Below are 19,405 nucleotides of genomic sequence, written 5' to 3' on the forward strand. Positions count from 1 at the left end.
GAAGTTGAGGGTAGGTGGCAGCCACAGCCCAGGTTGTAGTGGTCTTGTACACAAGATGATAGTGGGCCCAGAGCTTGTGACACAGGCAGGCACTGGGAAGGAGGAAAATGAGGCAGGGAGCCTCACCTGCCGTTGTGTGAGGGAATGGCCACGTGCCAGGAGAGCGGGAAGAAGAAAGGGCTCACCTTTCCTTTCTTTTGTTAGAAAGAGATGGATGTCAGTTCATTGGCTTTTAAAGATTTTACATAGAAATTGTCCTCAAGCTGGGAAAGTGTTCTGTGTAGCCAGCTTAAATTCCCTAGGCTGCAGCCGATATCTGTATCCTCTTGGTCTAGAGTCTCAGGGCTGGCACGGGACACTAAACAGCCTAGCTGTGGACCCTGCAGGATTGAGGGGTAGACCAAGGGATGCCATCAGCACTCTCTCCTGCCCTCAGGAACACTGGGCAAGGAATGCTGCCCTCTGCCTGGTTGCATGAAAAGAATGCTCCTAGAAGTGCCCCAGGACCTTTAAACAGCAGCTGCCCCAGGCAGGTGGGGGAAAGAACGAATTCATCAAGGTGAATAAAAGAGTATTTGTTCCCTGGGCAAATGTGGCTCTTTTTCCTGACATTTTGAGGTAGTCTGGGAAAGACCTGGTCTGTTTTCATCTTTAAGGGGGAAAAGACATCATTTCACAGACCTGTCACCTTTCACAGGAGCTGATTCCAGGTGGTGTGGGGGTTCTCCTGGATATTTCACCTTCCTATCAAGGAGCACCAAGGATGAAAGCCCCAGGCTTCCTGAGAGGGACATTTTGTGGCTGGAAGAAGACAATAGATTTTGTTTTGTTATGACCCAAAGTTGAACCTGAAATACGTAAAGCAAAACCTCAGTGAAGTGGCCCCCAGGGTCCAAACATGTCCTGGTCAGCAGGTTGCTGCAGTCGAGGGTGGAGGGTGGCTTCCTTCAGGACCTAGAGTGCTTTGGGGTTTTTGAGTGACTGTTGCTTTCTTTGTCTTTGGGTGTGGACGACATGTGGTTGGGGACATGAGAAGCAGCACTGGACCCTTATGCTGGGCACAGAACATTTCTTCATGACCTTTAGTGTCTGGCAGAAACTAGTTGACAGTCTGTCACTGGTACAAAGTAAATCTATGAGAGGAGAAAAAAAAAAAGAAATAAATTAGAAGATCATCCTCTGTAAGTGAATGAGCACAACTTTTATTAATGTTAAGCTTTATGTCTACCAAGAAAGGACCTGTAGCTATTTATAACAATAGGTGTTCAATGATCATTTATTTTTTTTTCCTTATTTGTTATTGGTGCATTATAAGGAATAGTGGAATTTGTTGCTACATATTTGTTCATGCACATGATATAACAATATAATTTGGTCAATATTATTCCTCAGTATTTCCCCTTTTCCTCCCCTCATCTCTCCCTGTGGTCTCTTTAATCTACCATCCTGGTCTTTCTTTTCTTTTCATGACATTCCTTCTCCCTTTCTTTCCTTTATCCTGTCTACCTTCCACAAATGAAAGAAAACATACAACTTTTGACTTTCTGAGTTTGGCTTATTTCACTTAACATTACTATCTCATGTTTCATTCATTTTCCTGCAAATGACATAATTTCATTCTTAATGGTTGAATAAAACTGTGTCGTGTCTATACAACACATTTTCCTTAGCCATTTGTCTGCTGACAGACACCTAGCCCGGTTCCTAGTTTGACTATTGTGAATTGTGCCACTGTATTGCACATGGGTGGGCGTGTGTCACTATATTATGATGACTTTACTTCTTTAGAGTAGATACTGAGGATTGGTATAGCTGGGTCACTAGGAGTGGTGGTTTCATTCTTAGGTTTTTGAGGAAACTCCATATTGATTTCCACAGTGGTTGCACTAATTTACAATACCACCAATTTTTCTCCCACATCCTCTCCAGCATTTATTGTTGTTTGTATTCTTGATCACTGCCATTTTGACTGGAGTGAGATGAAGTCCCAGTGTAGAATTGATTTACAGTTCCCTAATTCCTAAGATGTTGAACATTTTCATATATTTGTTGGCTATTGGTACTTCTTCTTTTGAGAAGTGTCTATTTAGTTTGCCCATTTATTAATTGGGTTATTTGGGGGTTTGGGTCTCTCCTCCCTTCCCATTCTTAATTGTTTCTTTTGTTGTGTCTTTTTTTTTTTTTTAATTTGATGCCATCCCACTTATTAATTCTTGGTATTAAGTCCTGAGCTTTAGGAGTCCTTTGGAGGAAGCCATGCCTGAGCCTGTAGGTTGGGGCGTTAATGCTATGCTTTCTTTGAAGAGATGCAAAGCTTTTGATCTAATTCCTAGGTCTTAGATACATTTTGAGTTGATCTAGTGCAGAGTGAGAGATAGGGATCTAATCTCATTCTTCTACATACAGATAACCATTTTTTCAGTACCTTATTCTTTGCTGTTAAAAATCTGTCCTTTCTTCAGCATGTTTGTTAATGGTTATTTTTCATCTTTATCATCTCTGATTTTATTAATTTGAGTTTTCTCTGCTTTTGTGTTGGCAGTTTGGCTAAGGGTTTGTCTATCTTGCTTATATTTTCAAAAAACCAGCTCATTTCAATGATGCTTTGTTCTTTAAACATTATTGTTCTCTATTTCATTATTTTTTTCTCTGATTTTAATTAATTAATTGATTAATTAATTTACTTATTTGGTACTGGGGATTGAATCCAGGGGTGTACCATTGAGCTATGCCCAGCCCTTTTTAATTTTTATTTTTGAGACAAGGTCTCACTAAGTTGCTTAGAGCCTTGCTAAATTGCTGAGGCTGGCCTCAAACTTGTGATTCTCCTGTCTCAGCCTCCTGAGTAGCTGGGATTACAGGTGTGTGCCACCACACCTGGCTCTTGACTATGATTTTAATTATTTTCTTCCTTTTACTGGTTTTGGAATTAATTTGTTCTTATTTTTCTAGGGCCTTGAAATATATCATTTCCTCTTAGAACTTCCTTCATAATACTGCAGAAGTTCTGTGCTATTGCATCAGCATCCTCATTTGATTCTAAAAAATTTTTTTTCTTTTTATTTATTTTTTTATTTTTTTATTTTTTACAGATTGCATTTTTTTTATTATTGTATACAAGTGGGATACATGTTGTTTCTCTATTTGTACATGGAGTCAAGGCATACCATTTGTGTAATCATAAATTTACATAGGGCAATGATGTTTGATTCATTATTTTCTTTACCTCCCCCCCCACCCCTCCCACCCCTCTTTTCCCTCTATACAGTCCTTATTTCCTTCATTCTTACCACCCTCCTTATCCCTAACCCTAAACCTAACCCTAACCCTAACGCTAACCCCTCCCACCCCCCATTATATGTCCTCATCTGCTTATCAGCGAGATCATTCGACCTTTAGTTTTTTGAGATTGGCTTATCTCACTTAGTATGATACTCTCCAATTTCATCCATTTGCCTGCAAATGCCATAATTTTATCATTCTTTATGGCAGAGTAATATTCCATTGTATATATATACCACAGTTTCTTTATCCATTCATCAACTGAAGGGCATCTAGGTTGGTTCCACAATCTGGCTATTGTGAATTGAGCAGCAATGAACATTGATGTGGCTGTATCTCTGTAGTATGCTGATTTTAAGTCCTTTGGGTATAGGCCAAGGAGTGGGATAGCTGGGTCAAATGGTGGTTCCATTCCAAGCTTTCTGAGGAATCTCCATACTGCTTTCCAGAGTGGCTGCACTAATTTGCAACCCTCTAAAAATTTTTAAAATTTATCTCCTGATTTCTTCTATGATCTATTTATAATTCAATCTTCATGGGTCTATATAGTTACTGATTTTTTTTATTTCTAATTTTATTCCATTATGTTTAGGTAAGATGAAAGATTATATGGATTTTTTTATTTGCTAAGAGTTGCTTTATGGCCTAATACAGATCTATTTTAGAGAAGGTTTCATAAGTAGCTGCAAAGAAAGTGAATCCAGCTATTGTTGGAGGAAATACTCAATAGATGTCTGTTAGTCCATTTGACTTGTAATATGTTTTAGGTCTGAAGAAACTTTACTGAGATTATCTCTAGATGACCTTTCTATTTGTGAGAGAGGTGTGATGAAGTCACCAAAATTATTGTAATGAGGGTATCTGAATATTTAAGTCAAATAGTGTCTGTCTTATATAATTAGGTACAGCAATATTTGGGGTATAAATATACATTATTGTTATATCTTCTTGTTGGATTGTTCCATTTACCAGTAAAAAGTGACCTTCTTTGTCTTTTCTGATTAATTTTGGTTTGAAATCTGCTGTGTTGTACATGAGAGTAGCTACCCCTGCTTGTTTATTTGCATGCTATATCAATTTCCACCCTTTCAATTTTTAGTCTGTATTTATGCCTATCTTTGCCTATAAAGTGAGCTTCTTGAAAACAACATATAGTTATGTCTTATTTTTTAATCCATTCTGCTAGTCTATGTATTTTAATTGGAGAGTTGAAACCAATTACAATCAGTGCTAGTATAGAAAGATAGTTATTAATTTCTGCCATTTTGATTTATTTCTGCTGTTTAATTTGGTCCTGTTTCTCATTTGTTTGATTATTCTTCAAATGTGATTTTCCCATTTGTGAGCTCTGGAGTTGTTTTTGATTTTTCTGTGAGAAGTGTATAAGTATTTTTTGTATTGCTGGCTTAGTAGTTACAAATTCATCCTTACTCAATTTTTAATTTATAACCTATAGTGACTTCCTTTGTAAATTCAGTTGTTTTTCTGTGTTTTCTTGGAATTCATTGATCATTTTTAGAATAATTCTTTTGAACCCTTTACCTGGTATTTTATCCACTTCAGTATCTTTGGTGTCAGTTATTGGTGAATTATGAATGGTAGGAGGTGTCATGTTACTTTGTTTTCCATATTTCTTGTATTACCTTCTCTTGGCAAAGTGTTCCAGAATATCAGGTTGTTGTGAACTTTTTAATGTATTTCCATTTGGGTTTTGTAGTATAATTTCCCTGCTAGTTCTTTAGGGATGATTAGCATATTTTGATACAATGTGTATTGTGTCAGAGCTTGAGGATCCCATTTTCCCTGTAGGTCTCAAAAGAGTGGGGTCCTTCTTTGCAGATACAGAATTTGTGCAGTATACAGTAGAACATCTGTGGCACAACCTCTAGGATTGCTTTTCTTTGTTTGATAACTCTATATATTTCAAAAGGGTATGGGGAAAACCTAGATTGAGACCTTTCATAGGTGTGGTGTCTACAGTTTTTGTGTTAATTCTGTTTAGCTGTAGGAGTGGATGTCTATGAGTGGGATCTGATCATTTGGTTTGGAGTTTTTCTCCTCCATTATTTGTATTAAATTATCACTGAAGTTTGAGCATAATTAGTTTGTGTGTGGAGCAAGGTGTGCTGTCTCTTTGCCAGGTTTTGGTTGTAACTCACCAGCAGAACTTACAGTGAACTCACAATGTCCTAGAACATTCCAAGAACCTCACAGAAAAGACAGAAACAAACCAAAGCAACAATAGCAGTGAATAATAGCATTAAAATACTCAGTGCCTGCTATGTCATCTACAACACTAATTAACACAAACACAGGAATGGTGGGGTCTGAAATTGTCAACAGCAACAAACAGTGTTGGTGAACAAGATCAAGCATTAAAGTAAAGAGCAGACATTGACTCTACCTTCCACTGTATTAATAACCACAACAACATGAATTGTGAAGCAGGAATTATATAAACCAAATAATTTTAAAAGATGGTAAAAACACAATTTATTAAGCAAAAAGGAACTGTGATAGGTAAAAGAAAATTTAGACTATTCAAAATGTGAACAGAGAGAAAGCGCTGTTCCTGCTGCTGCCACCGAATTGACTCCAATGTACTCTTTCTTTTTCTTTTAGTGTCAGGGATTGAACCCAGGGGTGTTTACCACTGAGCCACATCCTCAACCCTTTTTAAAAATATTTTATTTAGAGACAGGGTCTCCTTGAGTTGCTGAGGGACTCACTAAGTTGCTGAGGCTGGCTTTGAATTTGTGATTCTCCTGCCTCAGCCTCCTGAGTCCCTGGGATTACAGGCATGAGTCACTATGCCTAGCTCAGTGTACTCTTTCTTACCCTTTGTTCAATGTACTGGAATTTCTGTGTTTCTAAGAGTCTCTGACTGTTCCATACTGAATTTCAGTGAATTCCTGTTTTCCACCCACCTCACTGAGAAGCAGTACTCCTGCAGCTTGAAACCTGAACCACAGAGCAACTGAAAATGCAGCCTTCCTCTAAAGTGCCATCTTGAATCTTGTCCTCCGTGAACACTTATTAGGTATCAGACACTGCAGTGTTTGTGTTAAACTGTCATGATTCATCATTCCTGTGTAGTAGTGTCATCAATTCCCACCATGCCATGATTACCTGGTGGGTAGAGAATAGTTCCCCACTACCTGACTGTGGGTTCAGCTCTATGACTTGTTTTGGACAAGGGGCTGTTACTATCCATAATCCCTGTAGGGCCTTAGAATGTGCAGGATGATAGGCCTATCCTAATGAGCTTCGACCACCACCACAATGAATCTGGATTGAACTGTCACCATAAAGAATCTTGACCAAAGGATGTGAGACACATGGAATAAACCTAGACCCAATCAAAAGCGTATAGCCACCATCAATCAAAGTCTGTCTAGATCAGTTGAACCTTAGCTGACCTACATATGTAGTACAAAAAATATATATTATTGTAGTGCTTTTTTTTTTTTTTTTTTCCAGTGCTAGGGTTTTGAACCTAAGCCTCATGCATACTAGGCAGGCGCTCTACCTCTGTGCAAAATCTCCAGATTTTTTTCTTTTATTTTGAGGAAGGGTCTCACTAATTTACTCAGGCTGACCTCACACTTGTGGTCCTCCCGAGTAGCTGGGATTACAGGTATGGATCACCATGCCCAGCCATGACTATAGTTTGAACTCTGGAGAAAAGGAGTGGTTTCCTGTGCAGTATTGTTATGGCACTAGTTGAATGCAGCATTTTATATGAATCCCTGCATGGAATCCTCACAGCAGTATGAGCAGGTAAATATTCTTCCTATTTGACAAATAAGAAAAGTAAGGTCTAGAGTAGTTAAGAATTTATACAACGTAATTCAGTTGATAAGTTGTGGTCAGATCAGAACATAGCTGTTTCGACTCTAGAGCTCATGCTTTTATCAACCATACTAGTCACAGTGCCAAGCCATCAACCAGTCAGCCAACTAACCCTGCTCCCTGAGCACAGCTCAGTAGAGTAAAGCAAACAGATATATAAAGTGTGGTCTCTCCCCTCCACAGTTGTACAGTGTAAATGAAGGCAAGAGACCTGCACAAGTACTTCCTACAGTCAGTGTGCAATGAGTTACTCAAGAACTCAAGTTCCTTGTTCTTGTTCTTCTTTAACTAGCTCTGGGCAAGTACATCCCTTAATGTTCTTGATCTTGCTTTCTTCATACACGAATCAAGGAATTTGAGTACACTGCTCCGGGACTGCTCATACACAGTGATTCTTCAAGTGGTATTCCCAATGCACTGGCCCACATTCTACTGGTCTAGAAGGAATTCAATAATGCCCAAATCATAACTTTTTCTTTATAGAAAGTGAAATTGCTTCAAACTCCACTTAAATGCCTCTTGGAACTCTGGTTGAATTTCCTTTTTCTTTGCAGAGAAAAGATTTTAACAATCCTGAAGAAAAGAACTTCCACAAATGCCTAGGCCATTGTCCTTTGTATACAGAAGGGTCAGTAAAGTAGAAATTGAAGTAATATCTTCTGGACTCCAAACCTGTGATTTTTGCCTCTCTAAATTTTATCACCTTTAGATCAACAGGGCAAATATGCTTTTGTCCACCTTAGAACTCACCATTTCTTTGAATGTACCCTGTTTTTTTGTGTGTGTGTAAAGAAATTAATGTCATCTGTTAGCTGCCAGAATCCCATTTTTCATGCAAGTTTTAGGCAAACTTAGAAGTAGGTAGCATATAGTAATCCTAGAATCCCAAACTTCAGGCATTATTGTTGATTCTTTTCTTCTTCAGGCCTCTTCTTTAAGCCTATTATTTTAAAAAAAATCAGCATCTCCTAAAATCCCAAAGGAAATTTTCTTACATGCTCTGCAGTTTCAGAGAGCACAGTTTTGACTAGGCATTCCTACTATGAAACGTTCCTTTGAGCTCTTCATCTCCCATGTCCCTACCAGAGCAGTGGTCATTCATGGGGCATGGATCATGTATCATGTGGGCTTCTGTTCAGAACAAGGACAGGCTTCCTCCCTAGGCTTCTGTCTTTGAAACAGGGCCCAGCATGGAAACTTAGGTGTCACATGCCTACCCCAGTTCTTAGCCAGCCTCTCCTGAAGCCCCTGTGGACAGCGGATGGAGAAGGAAGTTGTGGTTGTTTGCCTCACATTCTCCCTACCTTGATTACATGAGTATTCTGGGCTGTTACAAAGAAGGGGGAAGACACAGAAAGTGTGAAGGCTTAGTTTGCATCCCACCTCTATACCAAGATAATTTGGATATGCTGGCTCATGTGGATGCCTTGTCTCAGTCTCCAAACCTGGGTAGCGTTTGCCGAAACATGGCACCACACTATGTCTGGGACTGTTTTCTGGGTGGTGTGTGAGCTTTTCCTGTTGAGGGCTAAGCTCTTTTTGAGGCGGTGTCTGCTGTTATAAGAAGGGCCTGTAGGAGGCCCTCAGAGTCTCTAACCCTGTTGTGTGTTGAACTGTGTCCTCTGAAGTTGAAGTGTCCTTCAAACTTGAAGACCTAATGTTGGTACCTGTCAGTGTGACCTGATGTGGAGGTAGGACCTTGGTGGGTATAAGGATGTAAATGAAAATGAGGTCGTTCTGGAGAAGGGTGAACCCTTAATGCAGCATGAGTGCTGTTGTCCTTGTTAGAAGAAAAGAGACAGAGAAAAAACACACACAGAGGAGAAAGTCATGTTAAGACACAAACACAGAGAAGGAAGATGACTTTGTGATAATGGAGGCATAGATTTAATTGGTCATGAGCCAAGGAAGTCAAGGATTGCTGACATTTACCAGAAGCTAGAAGAGAAAGTCCCCATATGATAACAGCTTGATTAGGGGCTTCTAGACATTGCAACTATGATAGAATGAATTTTGTTATTTTAAACCACTCGGTTTATGATAGTTTGCTATGGTAACCCTAGGAAAATAAATAAATTAATGCATCCTCTTGACAATAATACCACAGCAACATAGGCACCATTTAACAAGCATTTCCCACGTACTAGACAATGTGCTTGATATAGACTCTACCATTGCATCCTTAGAGAAATTTACTTGTAGGTATATCTATCCTCCTTTTAAAAACAAGTGTTCCAGAGATACTTAGCCACTGGCCCAACACCACAGCTGGTGTGCAGATAGATGGTGCTGCTGAAATTTGAATGCTGTCTCAGTGCCTCTAAAGCTTTGTCTGCAGGAGAATGACTCTCTCGTACTGGAGATGGGGAGGATGGACAGGTCCTCCCTGCCCAGAATAGCTTGATTTGTTTGACATAGGAGGCCCCCTTGTCTGATTGCGTCAACACCTAAACTTCTGAAAGAGTCTCAGCCAAGCCTGTTGCTGTGGCCTGATCTTGGGAACCATGAGATCACAGGCCCAACTTCCAAAGATCCTGAGAGCCCCCGGAAATATGCTGGGTCCTGGCACCCCACTGTTTGAGACTGGGAACCAGATGGAAGAGTGGAGGACAGTAGTGGCCTATATTGGTAGTTTGTGTTCCAGGCCTTTGTTTAGCAACTCATTTAGACAAGACTGTGCGTCCAACATCATGGTAGGGCTTAATTACACCCGTTTTCCTTAGGTTGTAAAACAATGGAGGCTTGTTGTGTTCATCAGCTAACTGGATCCCAGCCCTGGAGTGACACAATGCTTATAATTAGGGGCAACATGGAGATGAGATCCCAATTTTTCACTGCTTGTTCAACAGAAACCAGACGTGGAAATTTAAAGGAACAGTGATTTGCTTGTTCCCCCTGCTGTCAGCTCTAAGTTGAAGGGATGATATGTTGCCTATGAAAGAAAGCTGAAAGGCAGTTTCAATGCTCTTGACAAATACAGTTCAGAACACTTAGAGCTCTTTGAGGCCAGGAATGGTGTCCTGCTGGTTGTGTCCTCACATTTTAGCATGTTCCGAGACTTATCTTGTGTTCAACAATGTTTGCTGAATAAAGGAATGAATAAAATTCTATTCATCTGGAAGAATGCCTTTCAGTAGAAGATTGATTGACTCGAATGTTCATTTGTATCGAAATTGAATCTAGGTACTGTTTCTATTTTTTTTTCCCACCTTTTCTACCAAATTTTCTACCTTTACCCCCAATTCAAAAGTAAGAACAAAACAAATAACAAAACCTAGGAATAATATGCATGAGTTTCCTTTGTTTTTTTTTTCTTTTTACTTTGATACTTTAAAAGGGTTTTAAATTTTCTTCAATGGAAATGGTTCTGATTTAGATCTTAAATTATTAAAAATTCAGATAGTAATTAAAAGAAGTGAGATGACCTATAGGAAACCAAGCCTTCTATAAATTCTTACCTGATCTTACATCTTAATATAGGGCTGGGCTTATTGTGGTAGCTGGCTCACAAGAATATTGGCATTGAGTGATTCATTTTCAGAGTGTGTTAGAGGGTATGTGTTCAGGGTGGGTGGTTGGCTCCTTAAAGGATTTCTTACAGCTGGTCTTTCATGTTACTTCTATGTGAGTAAACATGGTTTTGCTTTCAAGAGAAGCCAGTAATTAACTTCTGTTGCCCTGATAATTGTTGGTGAGTGAAATTCATTGTTATTGGTATCAATTGCCAGGCAACTGTTAGTCACCATTTATTCAGTGTAAGATCTCAAGACAAAAAATACCATCTGTACATTTAATTCAGTATTGGTTATTAAAGATTATATGGTCCAGCAATAAGACAGTTAAGCACAAATCACATATCATTAAAACAACAACTCATAACACCTGGCATGATCAAACAAGAATAGGTGATTGCTTCAATAATATAGAAAACAAAACACAGAAGGACTTCCGTAGACTCAACTTTTTAAAACATGGTATTGTAGAAGATGATAAGATGAAATAAAAGGAGGATGGTCTCAAATTTTCCCTTTTGTCTACAACAAAGCGCTTCTCAAATTTTAATGGGTGCCTAAATCACAAGGGGAGTTTGTTTAAATGTAGATTCTGATTCAGTTCTGGGGTGAGGTCTGAGATTCAACTTTTCTAGAAAACTCCTAGGAGCTGTTAATTCAGCTGGTCTAGGTACCCCACTTTGAGAAGGAAGAGTTCAAAAGCTTAAACATTAATACCACTTCTGAAAATGAGCCCTAGGTGGGTTGTTTTGGAGTTTCACATGAGGACAATGAAAATACCCTCAAACGCAAAGGTAGTAAGAAAGAAGCAGCACATGATAATCACTTCTAAAGCATTTCCCTCCTTAGTGTACTTCAGGGGAGATTTCCAACCCGGATCTCTCTTCTGGCCTCTACACCTACGGAGCAAACCAATCACAAGGTACTTCTACCTAAAGGATTCCCAGACCCCAACAAACATGTTCTGGCCAGAACTCATTGCCTTACCCCACTCTCCAACCAAACCCTGGATTTTCTCTCTCATTGCATCTTCTAGCAGCCAAAGCCAGAAATATGGGCATTAACCTTCCTTCCCTTTCCCTGGAACAAAGTTCTGCCAAGTTTTTCTTCAGAGTAGCTCTAAATTCACTTTCTTCTCTTTATCTATATTTCTATTGCCCTGGTTCATGCCATGTTCGTTGTTTGCACAGGGTGCCATGCAAACTGCTCTTCCTCCTATATTCTCCATAGTGCAGCCAGAATGATTTTCTCATCTTTCTTTCTGTGTATGGGTCACTTCAGTGGTTCCTTTCTACCTTGGAGATAAGGTTCAAATTCATCAGTAAGATTTTTAAGACTATTCTTAGTCCTGCTTACCTCTCCAAGTCTATTATTTCCTAGATCCTCTTGAGCTTTGTGCTTGAGTTAGATTTGTGTGCTCTGCTATAGTTTTGTTTCTCTTCTTCTTGGCTACTCTGAAAGCTGAACTTTTTGCCTGACCTTTCTACTTATCCTTTTCTTTCTCTGCTGTCCATCACTGCCGCTCTTCCAATTTAAATTTGATGTCCTTCCCACATACTCTCATGCACCCCTTCCCTAATGTCACAGTGCCTGCCAATGGTTTGTAGCTTTGTTTCCTGTTTGACATTGCATCTGACATGCAGTATTATATGTTTAGTAAAGTATGATTTGGAAGTAAACAACTCTTAATGAAAAATATTTTCAGAATTAACTCTCAGGGCAGTCTCTGTTGGATGCCTTAGTATTTGGAAGGAGGGAAAGAACACATTTCACAGCTTTTCTTCTTTAAGAGTCTTTGAGGAAAGATTACCACTGTGTACCACACTTTTCTAGGAGCAGCATGACCCCTTAGTTGGAGTGTCATGGTCAGTTCTTTAATTAGGAGCAGAGAAAATTCATCCAGATGCTCTAAACCCAATTACTCGATTATATCTGCACAAAGCATTCTTCACTTTGCAACTTATATACGTAACTATCAAAAGCATCTTCTCTCCCTGCCTGAGAACTTTCTCTCCAGGTTCTTAATTTAATTTAGAAATCCTGCAAATCATTGGAGCCAAAGGTATCAATGGAATGGGCATCTTAGTTCATGGTTGATCCCACTCATTTATGGATAAGGAGATACAGTCCCTTGAGATGAGGTAACTTAACCAAGGGAGGAAATGGAGCTGTTTCATGATGAAGCATTTGTCTTTTTAAGTACACTTCATTTATATTATTTAAAATATTTTCAATAACTCTGTAAGGGCTCTTCAAAAGGAAAATGAGACTTAGAGAGTTAAACAACTAACTTGACAAGGTCACAAAAAAGGGGTTGCTCTGGGAAGCAAACCTATTGTTGTCCTTTTCTAAAGTTGGATTCTTTTCACCTCTGAGGAAGTGTGGCACGTGAAGAGTGAACCTAAGACACAACTTGGCATTCTGGTCCTGATATCACTCCACCATGTATCAGAAACATTCTACTTAAGGTCTCCAGGTTCCCATAAAGGTGATCATATAATATATCACAAATCTGAATTTTTTTGGGCAGTTCTGGGGATTGAATAGGTCCTTGCATATGCTAGGTAAGTGCTCTACCACTGAGCTACAGCCCTAATTGGAATACGCTTTATTTTTGTTTTTGAGTACAAGGGATTGAACCCAGGGGCAATTAACCACTGAGCCACTTCCCTAGTTAGTTTTATATTTTATTTTGAGACAGTTGCTTTCACTAAGTTGCTGAGGGACTCACTATGTTTCCAGGGCTGACTTTGAACTTGCAATCCTCCTGCCTTAGCCTCCCGAGAGCTGCTGGCATTACACGCCTGTGCCACCGTGCCTGCCTCTAATTGGGATACTTTTGAAAATGAAAACTGAATGTAGAAGATGATGCCATTTTTTCCCTGCTCAGCAATCCCTCTTTGGATTTTTTTTGTCCATTTCCATGTGACACCCCTTCCCCATACCCAACTCCCAGTTTCCTTCCTCTTTAGCCTCTAATGCTAGATAGCCTGGTTCTCTTGGAGAACTCTTGGTAGCCCACAGGAGCTCCTTTGTCTCTTCAATTGCAAGTATTAAATGCCTGCAAATGCACCTTCTTTGGGGTAACCCTGGTCAACAGAGGAAGAATACAGAAATGTGAAAGTCCAACTCGATGGGTCAGGATAAGATACTTCTTAGGTATAACTTGCACTCTGGAGCACCTTTGCAGATAAGGCTGAAGCTGGAACTGCAGTTGCCTGGAAGGATACCTTGGCTGTGCCTCCTCCTCTTGTCTTGCTTCTCCCACTCCCTTACTGGTCTTCCCTGGGGGAACTTACTTAATAAATCCCTTGCACACATCCATCCATTCACCCCAGAGTTATCTTCCGGGGAACTGACCTAAGCCAGTGGAACTAGATTTATAGAGAAGACCATTCTGTACTTGACTGGGTTCCTGAGAAAGGCTAGAACACTTCTCAGACATGTTTGCAAAAAGAGAAGTAATTCCCATCTGTATGGGATTACATCAGTGTAAACATGATCTGAGATAAGAAAATGGATGAGATAATACCTCAAGGAATTAGAGTCAGACCTCACCAAATCAGACAGCTTGCTTCCAGAGTTGCTGGCCAGTCTCTTCAGCACTAAACTTTTCTGTTCAGCATAGGAGATATAAAACTATACACAAGTAGAATCACGCAGAGTAACTTACTTATGCAAAGTCCAAGGCCCCCACTTCCACCCCCAGCAGACCCATGTACTCACCACCACTCTTTCCACAGGCTTGCTGGTTGCATTTTTGAAATTCTGGAGGTCTGGGTTCATGATCACACAGACATCTGTCTTGGTCTTCAGCTGTATTGTTTTCTGATGGGACACAAAGGACAGTCCTCTTCTGTAAGCCACCTCCACAGGAAGCTGTGCACTGAAAGGGAGGGCCACACAGAAAGTTGGACCAGGACCAAGCAAGGGAACACCAGCAGAACACCTCAAACCCCACCATAGTCAAATATGGGAGCATCTCAACTACTGAGCATTTTTTGAAAGAACCACAGAATAAAGGCACTAATCATTTGGAGATGTGAAATAGGGAAGTGTCCTATGTTATAGGGTAGAATTTGGTCTAGTTTACTACTGGTTCTCTGAAGAACCTCTCCCTCTTTTTCCACATTTGAGAACGGCCCATCACTCCTACCACATGGTTACAACATTGGAATCTAGGCACCCATGTTAATACTATGGAGCCCTGCCGCAGCCACACATGATTGGCCATTTGATCACAGTCTTTGAAATCTGCAATTGAGATTTGGCAAAAGATTCCATTTGAGAGTGAACTGTGAAAACTTTAGTGTAGTTTGTGGCCACATTCCCTGCCAAGTAGGAGAAGTAGAAAAAAAAAACATATGGCAGAAAATGTGAGTGGAATTAAGTTTATGCTCAGGGAATTATGGGAATGAAAGGTGGCATGCTTATAGGGTTGGCATGCTTATAGGGTTTGCACCCTTGGTTCTATTGAAAACTCCCAACCCAAACACTCATCTTTACATCATATGGCAGGTCATACTTTATTGCACATGGGAAGTATTCTTGAATTCAATCATTGTAACACGTAAAACAAGATTTAATTTTTGGTTTTACTGATACAGAAACAGATCTTATTCTTCCACCCCAACTTGTTTCCTTTTAATGACAGTAGTTGTAGCTCTTTCATGGAGACTCATGTCCTTCAGATTTTGAAAAAGTTTCTTGTGTTAATTCCTTGATAATTTTGTCACTAATTTTTTTCATTCTCCTTTTCTGAATCCTATTATTTTGATATTATACCTGCTATTCTAGTATTTTAATGTTCTTGTCTTTTATCTCAATTTCCTTTTTTTCTTCTTCTCATTTTTTGAGAGATAGCCTCAAAGTATTTTCCTAATCTTTCCAATTAATATTTTTACCTTTGCAAATTTGAAACTTATTGGCTTGACTATGGTCTCCCCCGACCTTGCTGGTGGAAATGAATATTAATTAGATAACTATTTCTTGGGTGCCCCTAGAGAGATACTCTAACAGAGGGGCAATGGCTAAATAAGTTACAGTTAACTTGGTGGAATATTATTGGGAATAAAGATTGGCATTAAGTCTGGTTCAGTCTACTTGGGGGAAAAATGACCTTGAAGCATGGTTTCCTTGGAAACTATAGAGTTAAGGTAAACAGAAAGTTGTGACTGCCTTGTGGTTACTAGGATATTCTGGATGTGGAGAACTGCCCTAGCCTGGGAGCTGGGAGTTGGCATGTGTCCTTGGGTATGTGTGATCAAAACAGTTTAAAATATTGACAGGAAACTCAGGCTGAGGTTTCTTTGTGTTAACTGATCTTTTCACATCTTGGCTCTAATTCCTTGCCAGTCATCCATACACTGTACTAGTCAGGAAGCAAATGAGGCTGTGTCTTGGCTAGCAGTCCCCTGAAGAGATGAGGTCATTGTGTCTAACATAATCCTGTTTGTATGTTTCTATGAAGTTAAAGAAACATAGTGTTAGATTTAGTCCTATTGTGCCTCATGTGTCTGGATACTAATGCCCTGCCACTTTGAACCAGCATTCTAACTGATCATGACTGTACAGGTGCAGATATATAGCTGTGAATTATGAAAATTACTAAGAGTATAGAGAACTAAAAATATCTGGGGACACTGTGTTGGACAAAATACTGCATTGATCTGTATCATAATTATAACCATGAAAATATACTCACACGGGAATGGGTTATTTTACAAAAATAAGGACGTAGTGTACCAGATCCTCTGATCTCCTCCTGTGTCTCAGCACCTGGCTCTACGATCTGTCCCAGTGGAGGTGGAAACCAACTTCACAGAAGCACAACCCACTGACCTTCACCTCATGCCTATGCTGTGTGCCTCTCATCTCCTGACTCAGGATTCTTGTTGCCAAAGAGACAAGTGACGTTGTTAAATTTATGAGGTATCCTCCAAAAGCACCTGTGTTAATGCAGGAAATTTCAGAGGTAAAATGATTGGATTACGAGAGTTAGAAACTAATCAGTCCATCCTAGTTTGAATGGACTGACTGGGTGGTAACTCTAGGCAGGTGGGATATGACTGGAGGAGGTAGGTCACTGGGACATGCCCTGGAAGGATGCATCTTCCGTGTGGCCTCTTCCCTCTTTCTGTCTCCTGACTGCTAGCAACACTCCTTTGCTACACCCTTCTACCATGATGCCCTGCCTCACCTTAGGCCCAGAGCAATGGCTGACCAGGGACTGAACCTCAGGAACCATGAGCTGAACTCAACTTTCCCTCCTCTAATTGTTCTGGTCAGGTATTTTGGTCACAGCAATGTAAGGCTGACTAACAAAGACATGGTGGGATCCATTCAGTGCCGAAATATGGACAACACAGAAGCAGAGGGATATAGGCCCTCTAAGGGAAGATTCTTTAACCAAAGGGAGACAGGAGCCAATAGATGACTCCTTTTTTTCCCTTTCTACCTTTGGGTAAACTGCCACAAGCAGTAGTAGTTTACACAGATTTTAGAAGACCTTCACATGACAACCAATTGTCAGTTGCCCCCATATCAAGTGCACGACTTCATATTTGATTCTCCTGCTCTACCTACTTCCTCTTTCATATTACTGATGCTTCCTTGGCATTGTATTTCCTTATAACATGTTAGATTTTGCTTCAAGACTCTTTTTCCTGGAGAACCCATGTGAGACAAGTCAAAATAGTAGCAGAATCAGCCTATGGAAGAATTTGCTTTATTTTGAGTATCATTGATACAGTGTTATTTATGGAATAAATAAAATTTTGGAGAATAATAAATCTTTTTTTAATTCATTTTTATTGTAAACAAATGGGATACATCTTGTTTCTCTGTTTGTACATGAAGTAGAGGCATACCATTTGTGTAATCATACCTTTACCTAGGGTAATAGTTTTTGATTCATTCTGTTATTTTTTCTCCACCCCTTCCACCCCTCTTATCCCTCTATAGAGTCCTTCCTTCCTCCATTCTTGCCCCCTTTCCACCTCCTATATGTGTCATCATCTGCTTATCAGTGAGATCATTTGTCCTTTGGTTTTTTGAGATAGGCTTATCTCACTTAGTATGATATTCTCCAACTGCCTCCATTTGCCTGCAAATGCCATACATTTATTATTCTTTATGGCTGAGTAATACTCAATTGTATATATATATACCAGTTTCTTTATCCATTTATCAATCAAGGGGTATCTAGGTTGGTTCCACAATCTGGCTATTGTGAATTGAGCAGCTATGAACATTGTTGTGGCTGTATCTCTGTAGTATGCTGATTTTAACTCCTTTGGGTATAGGCTGAGGAGTGGGATAGCTGGGTCAAATGGTGGTTCCATTCCAAGTTTTCTAAGGAATCTCCACACTGCTTTCCAGAGTGGCTGCAACAATTTGCAATTCCACCAGCAATGTATGAGTGTATCTTTTTCCCTACATCTCCAACACCTATTGTTGCTTGTATTCTTGATAATCACCATTCTAATTGGGGTGAGATGGAATCTTAGGGTAGTTTTGATTTGCATTTCTCTTATTACTAAAGATGGTGAACATTTTATAATAAATCTTTTTATCGTTTTCAGTTTAAGTACTTTGTTTACCTCTCCATTAAATATGCTGGTCATCTGGAAAACTACTCTGTGGGCAGACAAGAAACCTGAAACTACCCAAATCAGACAGAATTTGAAGCTTCAGGATATAGGGGAATCCTCTTGGCTCTGGGAAAAAGACAGGAGAAACCAAAATACCTTTCCTTAAGTTTTGTGCCTCTGGAATAATTTTGCTGTGTGATTTTTCTCTTTTAAAAGAATTTGGTCTTTTCTCTTCTGAACTCTGTAAACATTGACCTGTGGCAGCTGTGAGTGAACTTTCAGCAGACTTAGAAGTGTTAGATGGCGGGAGAGAACTAAAACTGGAATACACAGGCACATATCATACATCAGCGAATACACTGAACATTTTAAATAAATACATACATACTACTTTTATAGCCAAATGAGAACACATCCTATTTTCTTTTTTAAAGTTAAACGGACTCCATAACTAACTTACCAGGTCCCAGTTCCCAGTGGTCCAATGGCAGCATGGGTGGCTATTGCAGGGCACAGTGGATGGAGGCCTTTTTGTCCAGTCACAAAGGCCTCCTGGACAGGACACACCTCTCTCCTGAATCCCGCCTCCACAGGACCTGGAACACTGATATACAACATGGGCATGAGTTGGTAAAATCGGGTAGTGACATGTCCAGTGATAACAGCAGACCTTTTTACTGCTTTTTTGTTGTGGATTATTAGAAACGTTAGTGTCTACATTGGAACCGGGAGCATCCTTGCAGGTTCCTTTCAATGATCTCTCCAGTTGTTTAAAGTAACAATGTTGAAACAAAACTGAAGAGAGGGAAGTGGCCTGAAGGGAGTCTTGAAGATGAGAGGAGGAGCTAAATCAGAAGATGCAGCGTAGTCTCCTGTCAAGCAATACACCATAAAGGAAGGATTCTGGTTAAAAACTTAAAGAGAAATCTTTTCAGAATGGACAGTATGTTATCTGCATTTTTCCTTCTGGCCCAAGTGTCTAGAAACCAAAATGTAAAATCTAGATATTTTTATCACAATAGCTCCGGCAGCCCAAAAGGAGAGAATACATGTGTAATACAATTTTGCTTTCTTTCTTTCAGAATGTGATTCAGTCTTCCCTTTGCACTACTAGAATTAAATGTGTCCATATTAGGAATAGTGAAATTCATGGATTTGTTCAAGATT

At 39.7% G+C, this 19,405-nt stretch overlaps 1 protein-coding gene across 1 annotated transcript in view; it reads right to left on the bottom strand.

Annotated features, from left to right (window-relative positions):
• Window positions 1-687: 687 nt before the first annotated feature.
• The window catches only part of Adamts12 (ADAM metallopeptidase with thrombospondin type 1 motif 12), a 319,480-nt gene continuing 300,762 nt past the window's right edge, over window positions 688-19,405 (bottom strand). The window contains exons 22-24 of the mRNA XM_047556801.1: window positions 18,699-18,842; window positions 14,373-14,532; window positions 688-1,133 (exon numbers count right to left, since the gene is read on the bottom strand). Coding sequence (XP_047412757.1) covers window positions 955-1,133; window positions 14,373-14,532; window positions 18,699-18,842 — 483 coding nt within the window. The 3' untranslated portion in view covers window positions 688-954. The remainder of the gene's footprint in view (window positions 1,134-14,372; window positions 14,533-18,698; window positions 18,843-19,405) is intronic.

This window comes from Sciurus carolinensis, chromosome 6 (genome assembly GCF_902686445.1).
Source record: "Sciurus carolinensis chromosome 6, mSciCar1.2, whole genome shotgun sequence".
Taxonomy (NCBI): domain Eukaryota; kingdom Metazoa; phylum Chordata; class Mammalia; order Rodentia; family Sciuridae; genus Sciurus; species Sciurus carolinensis.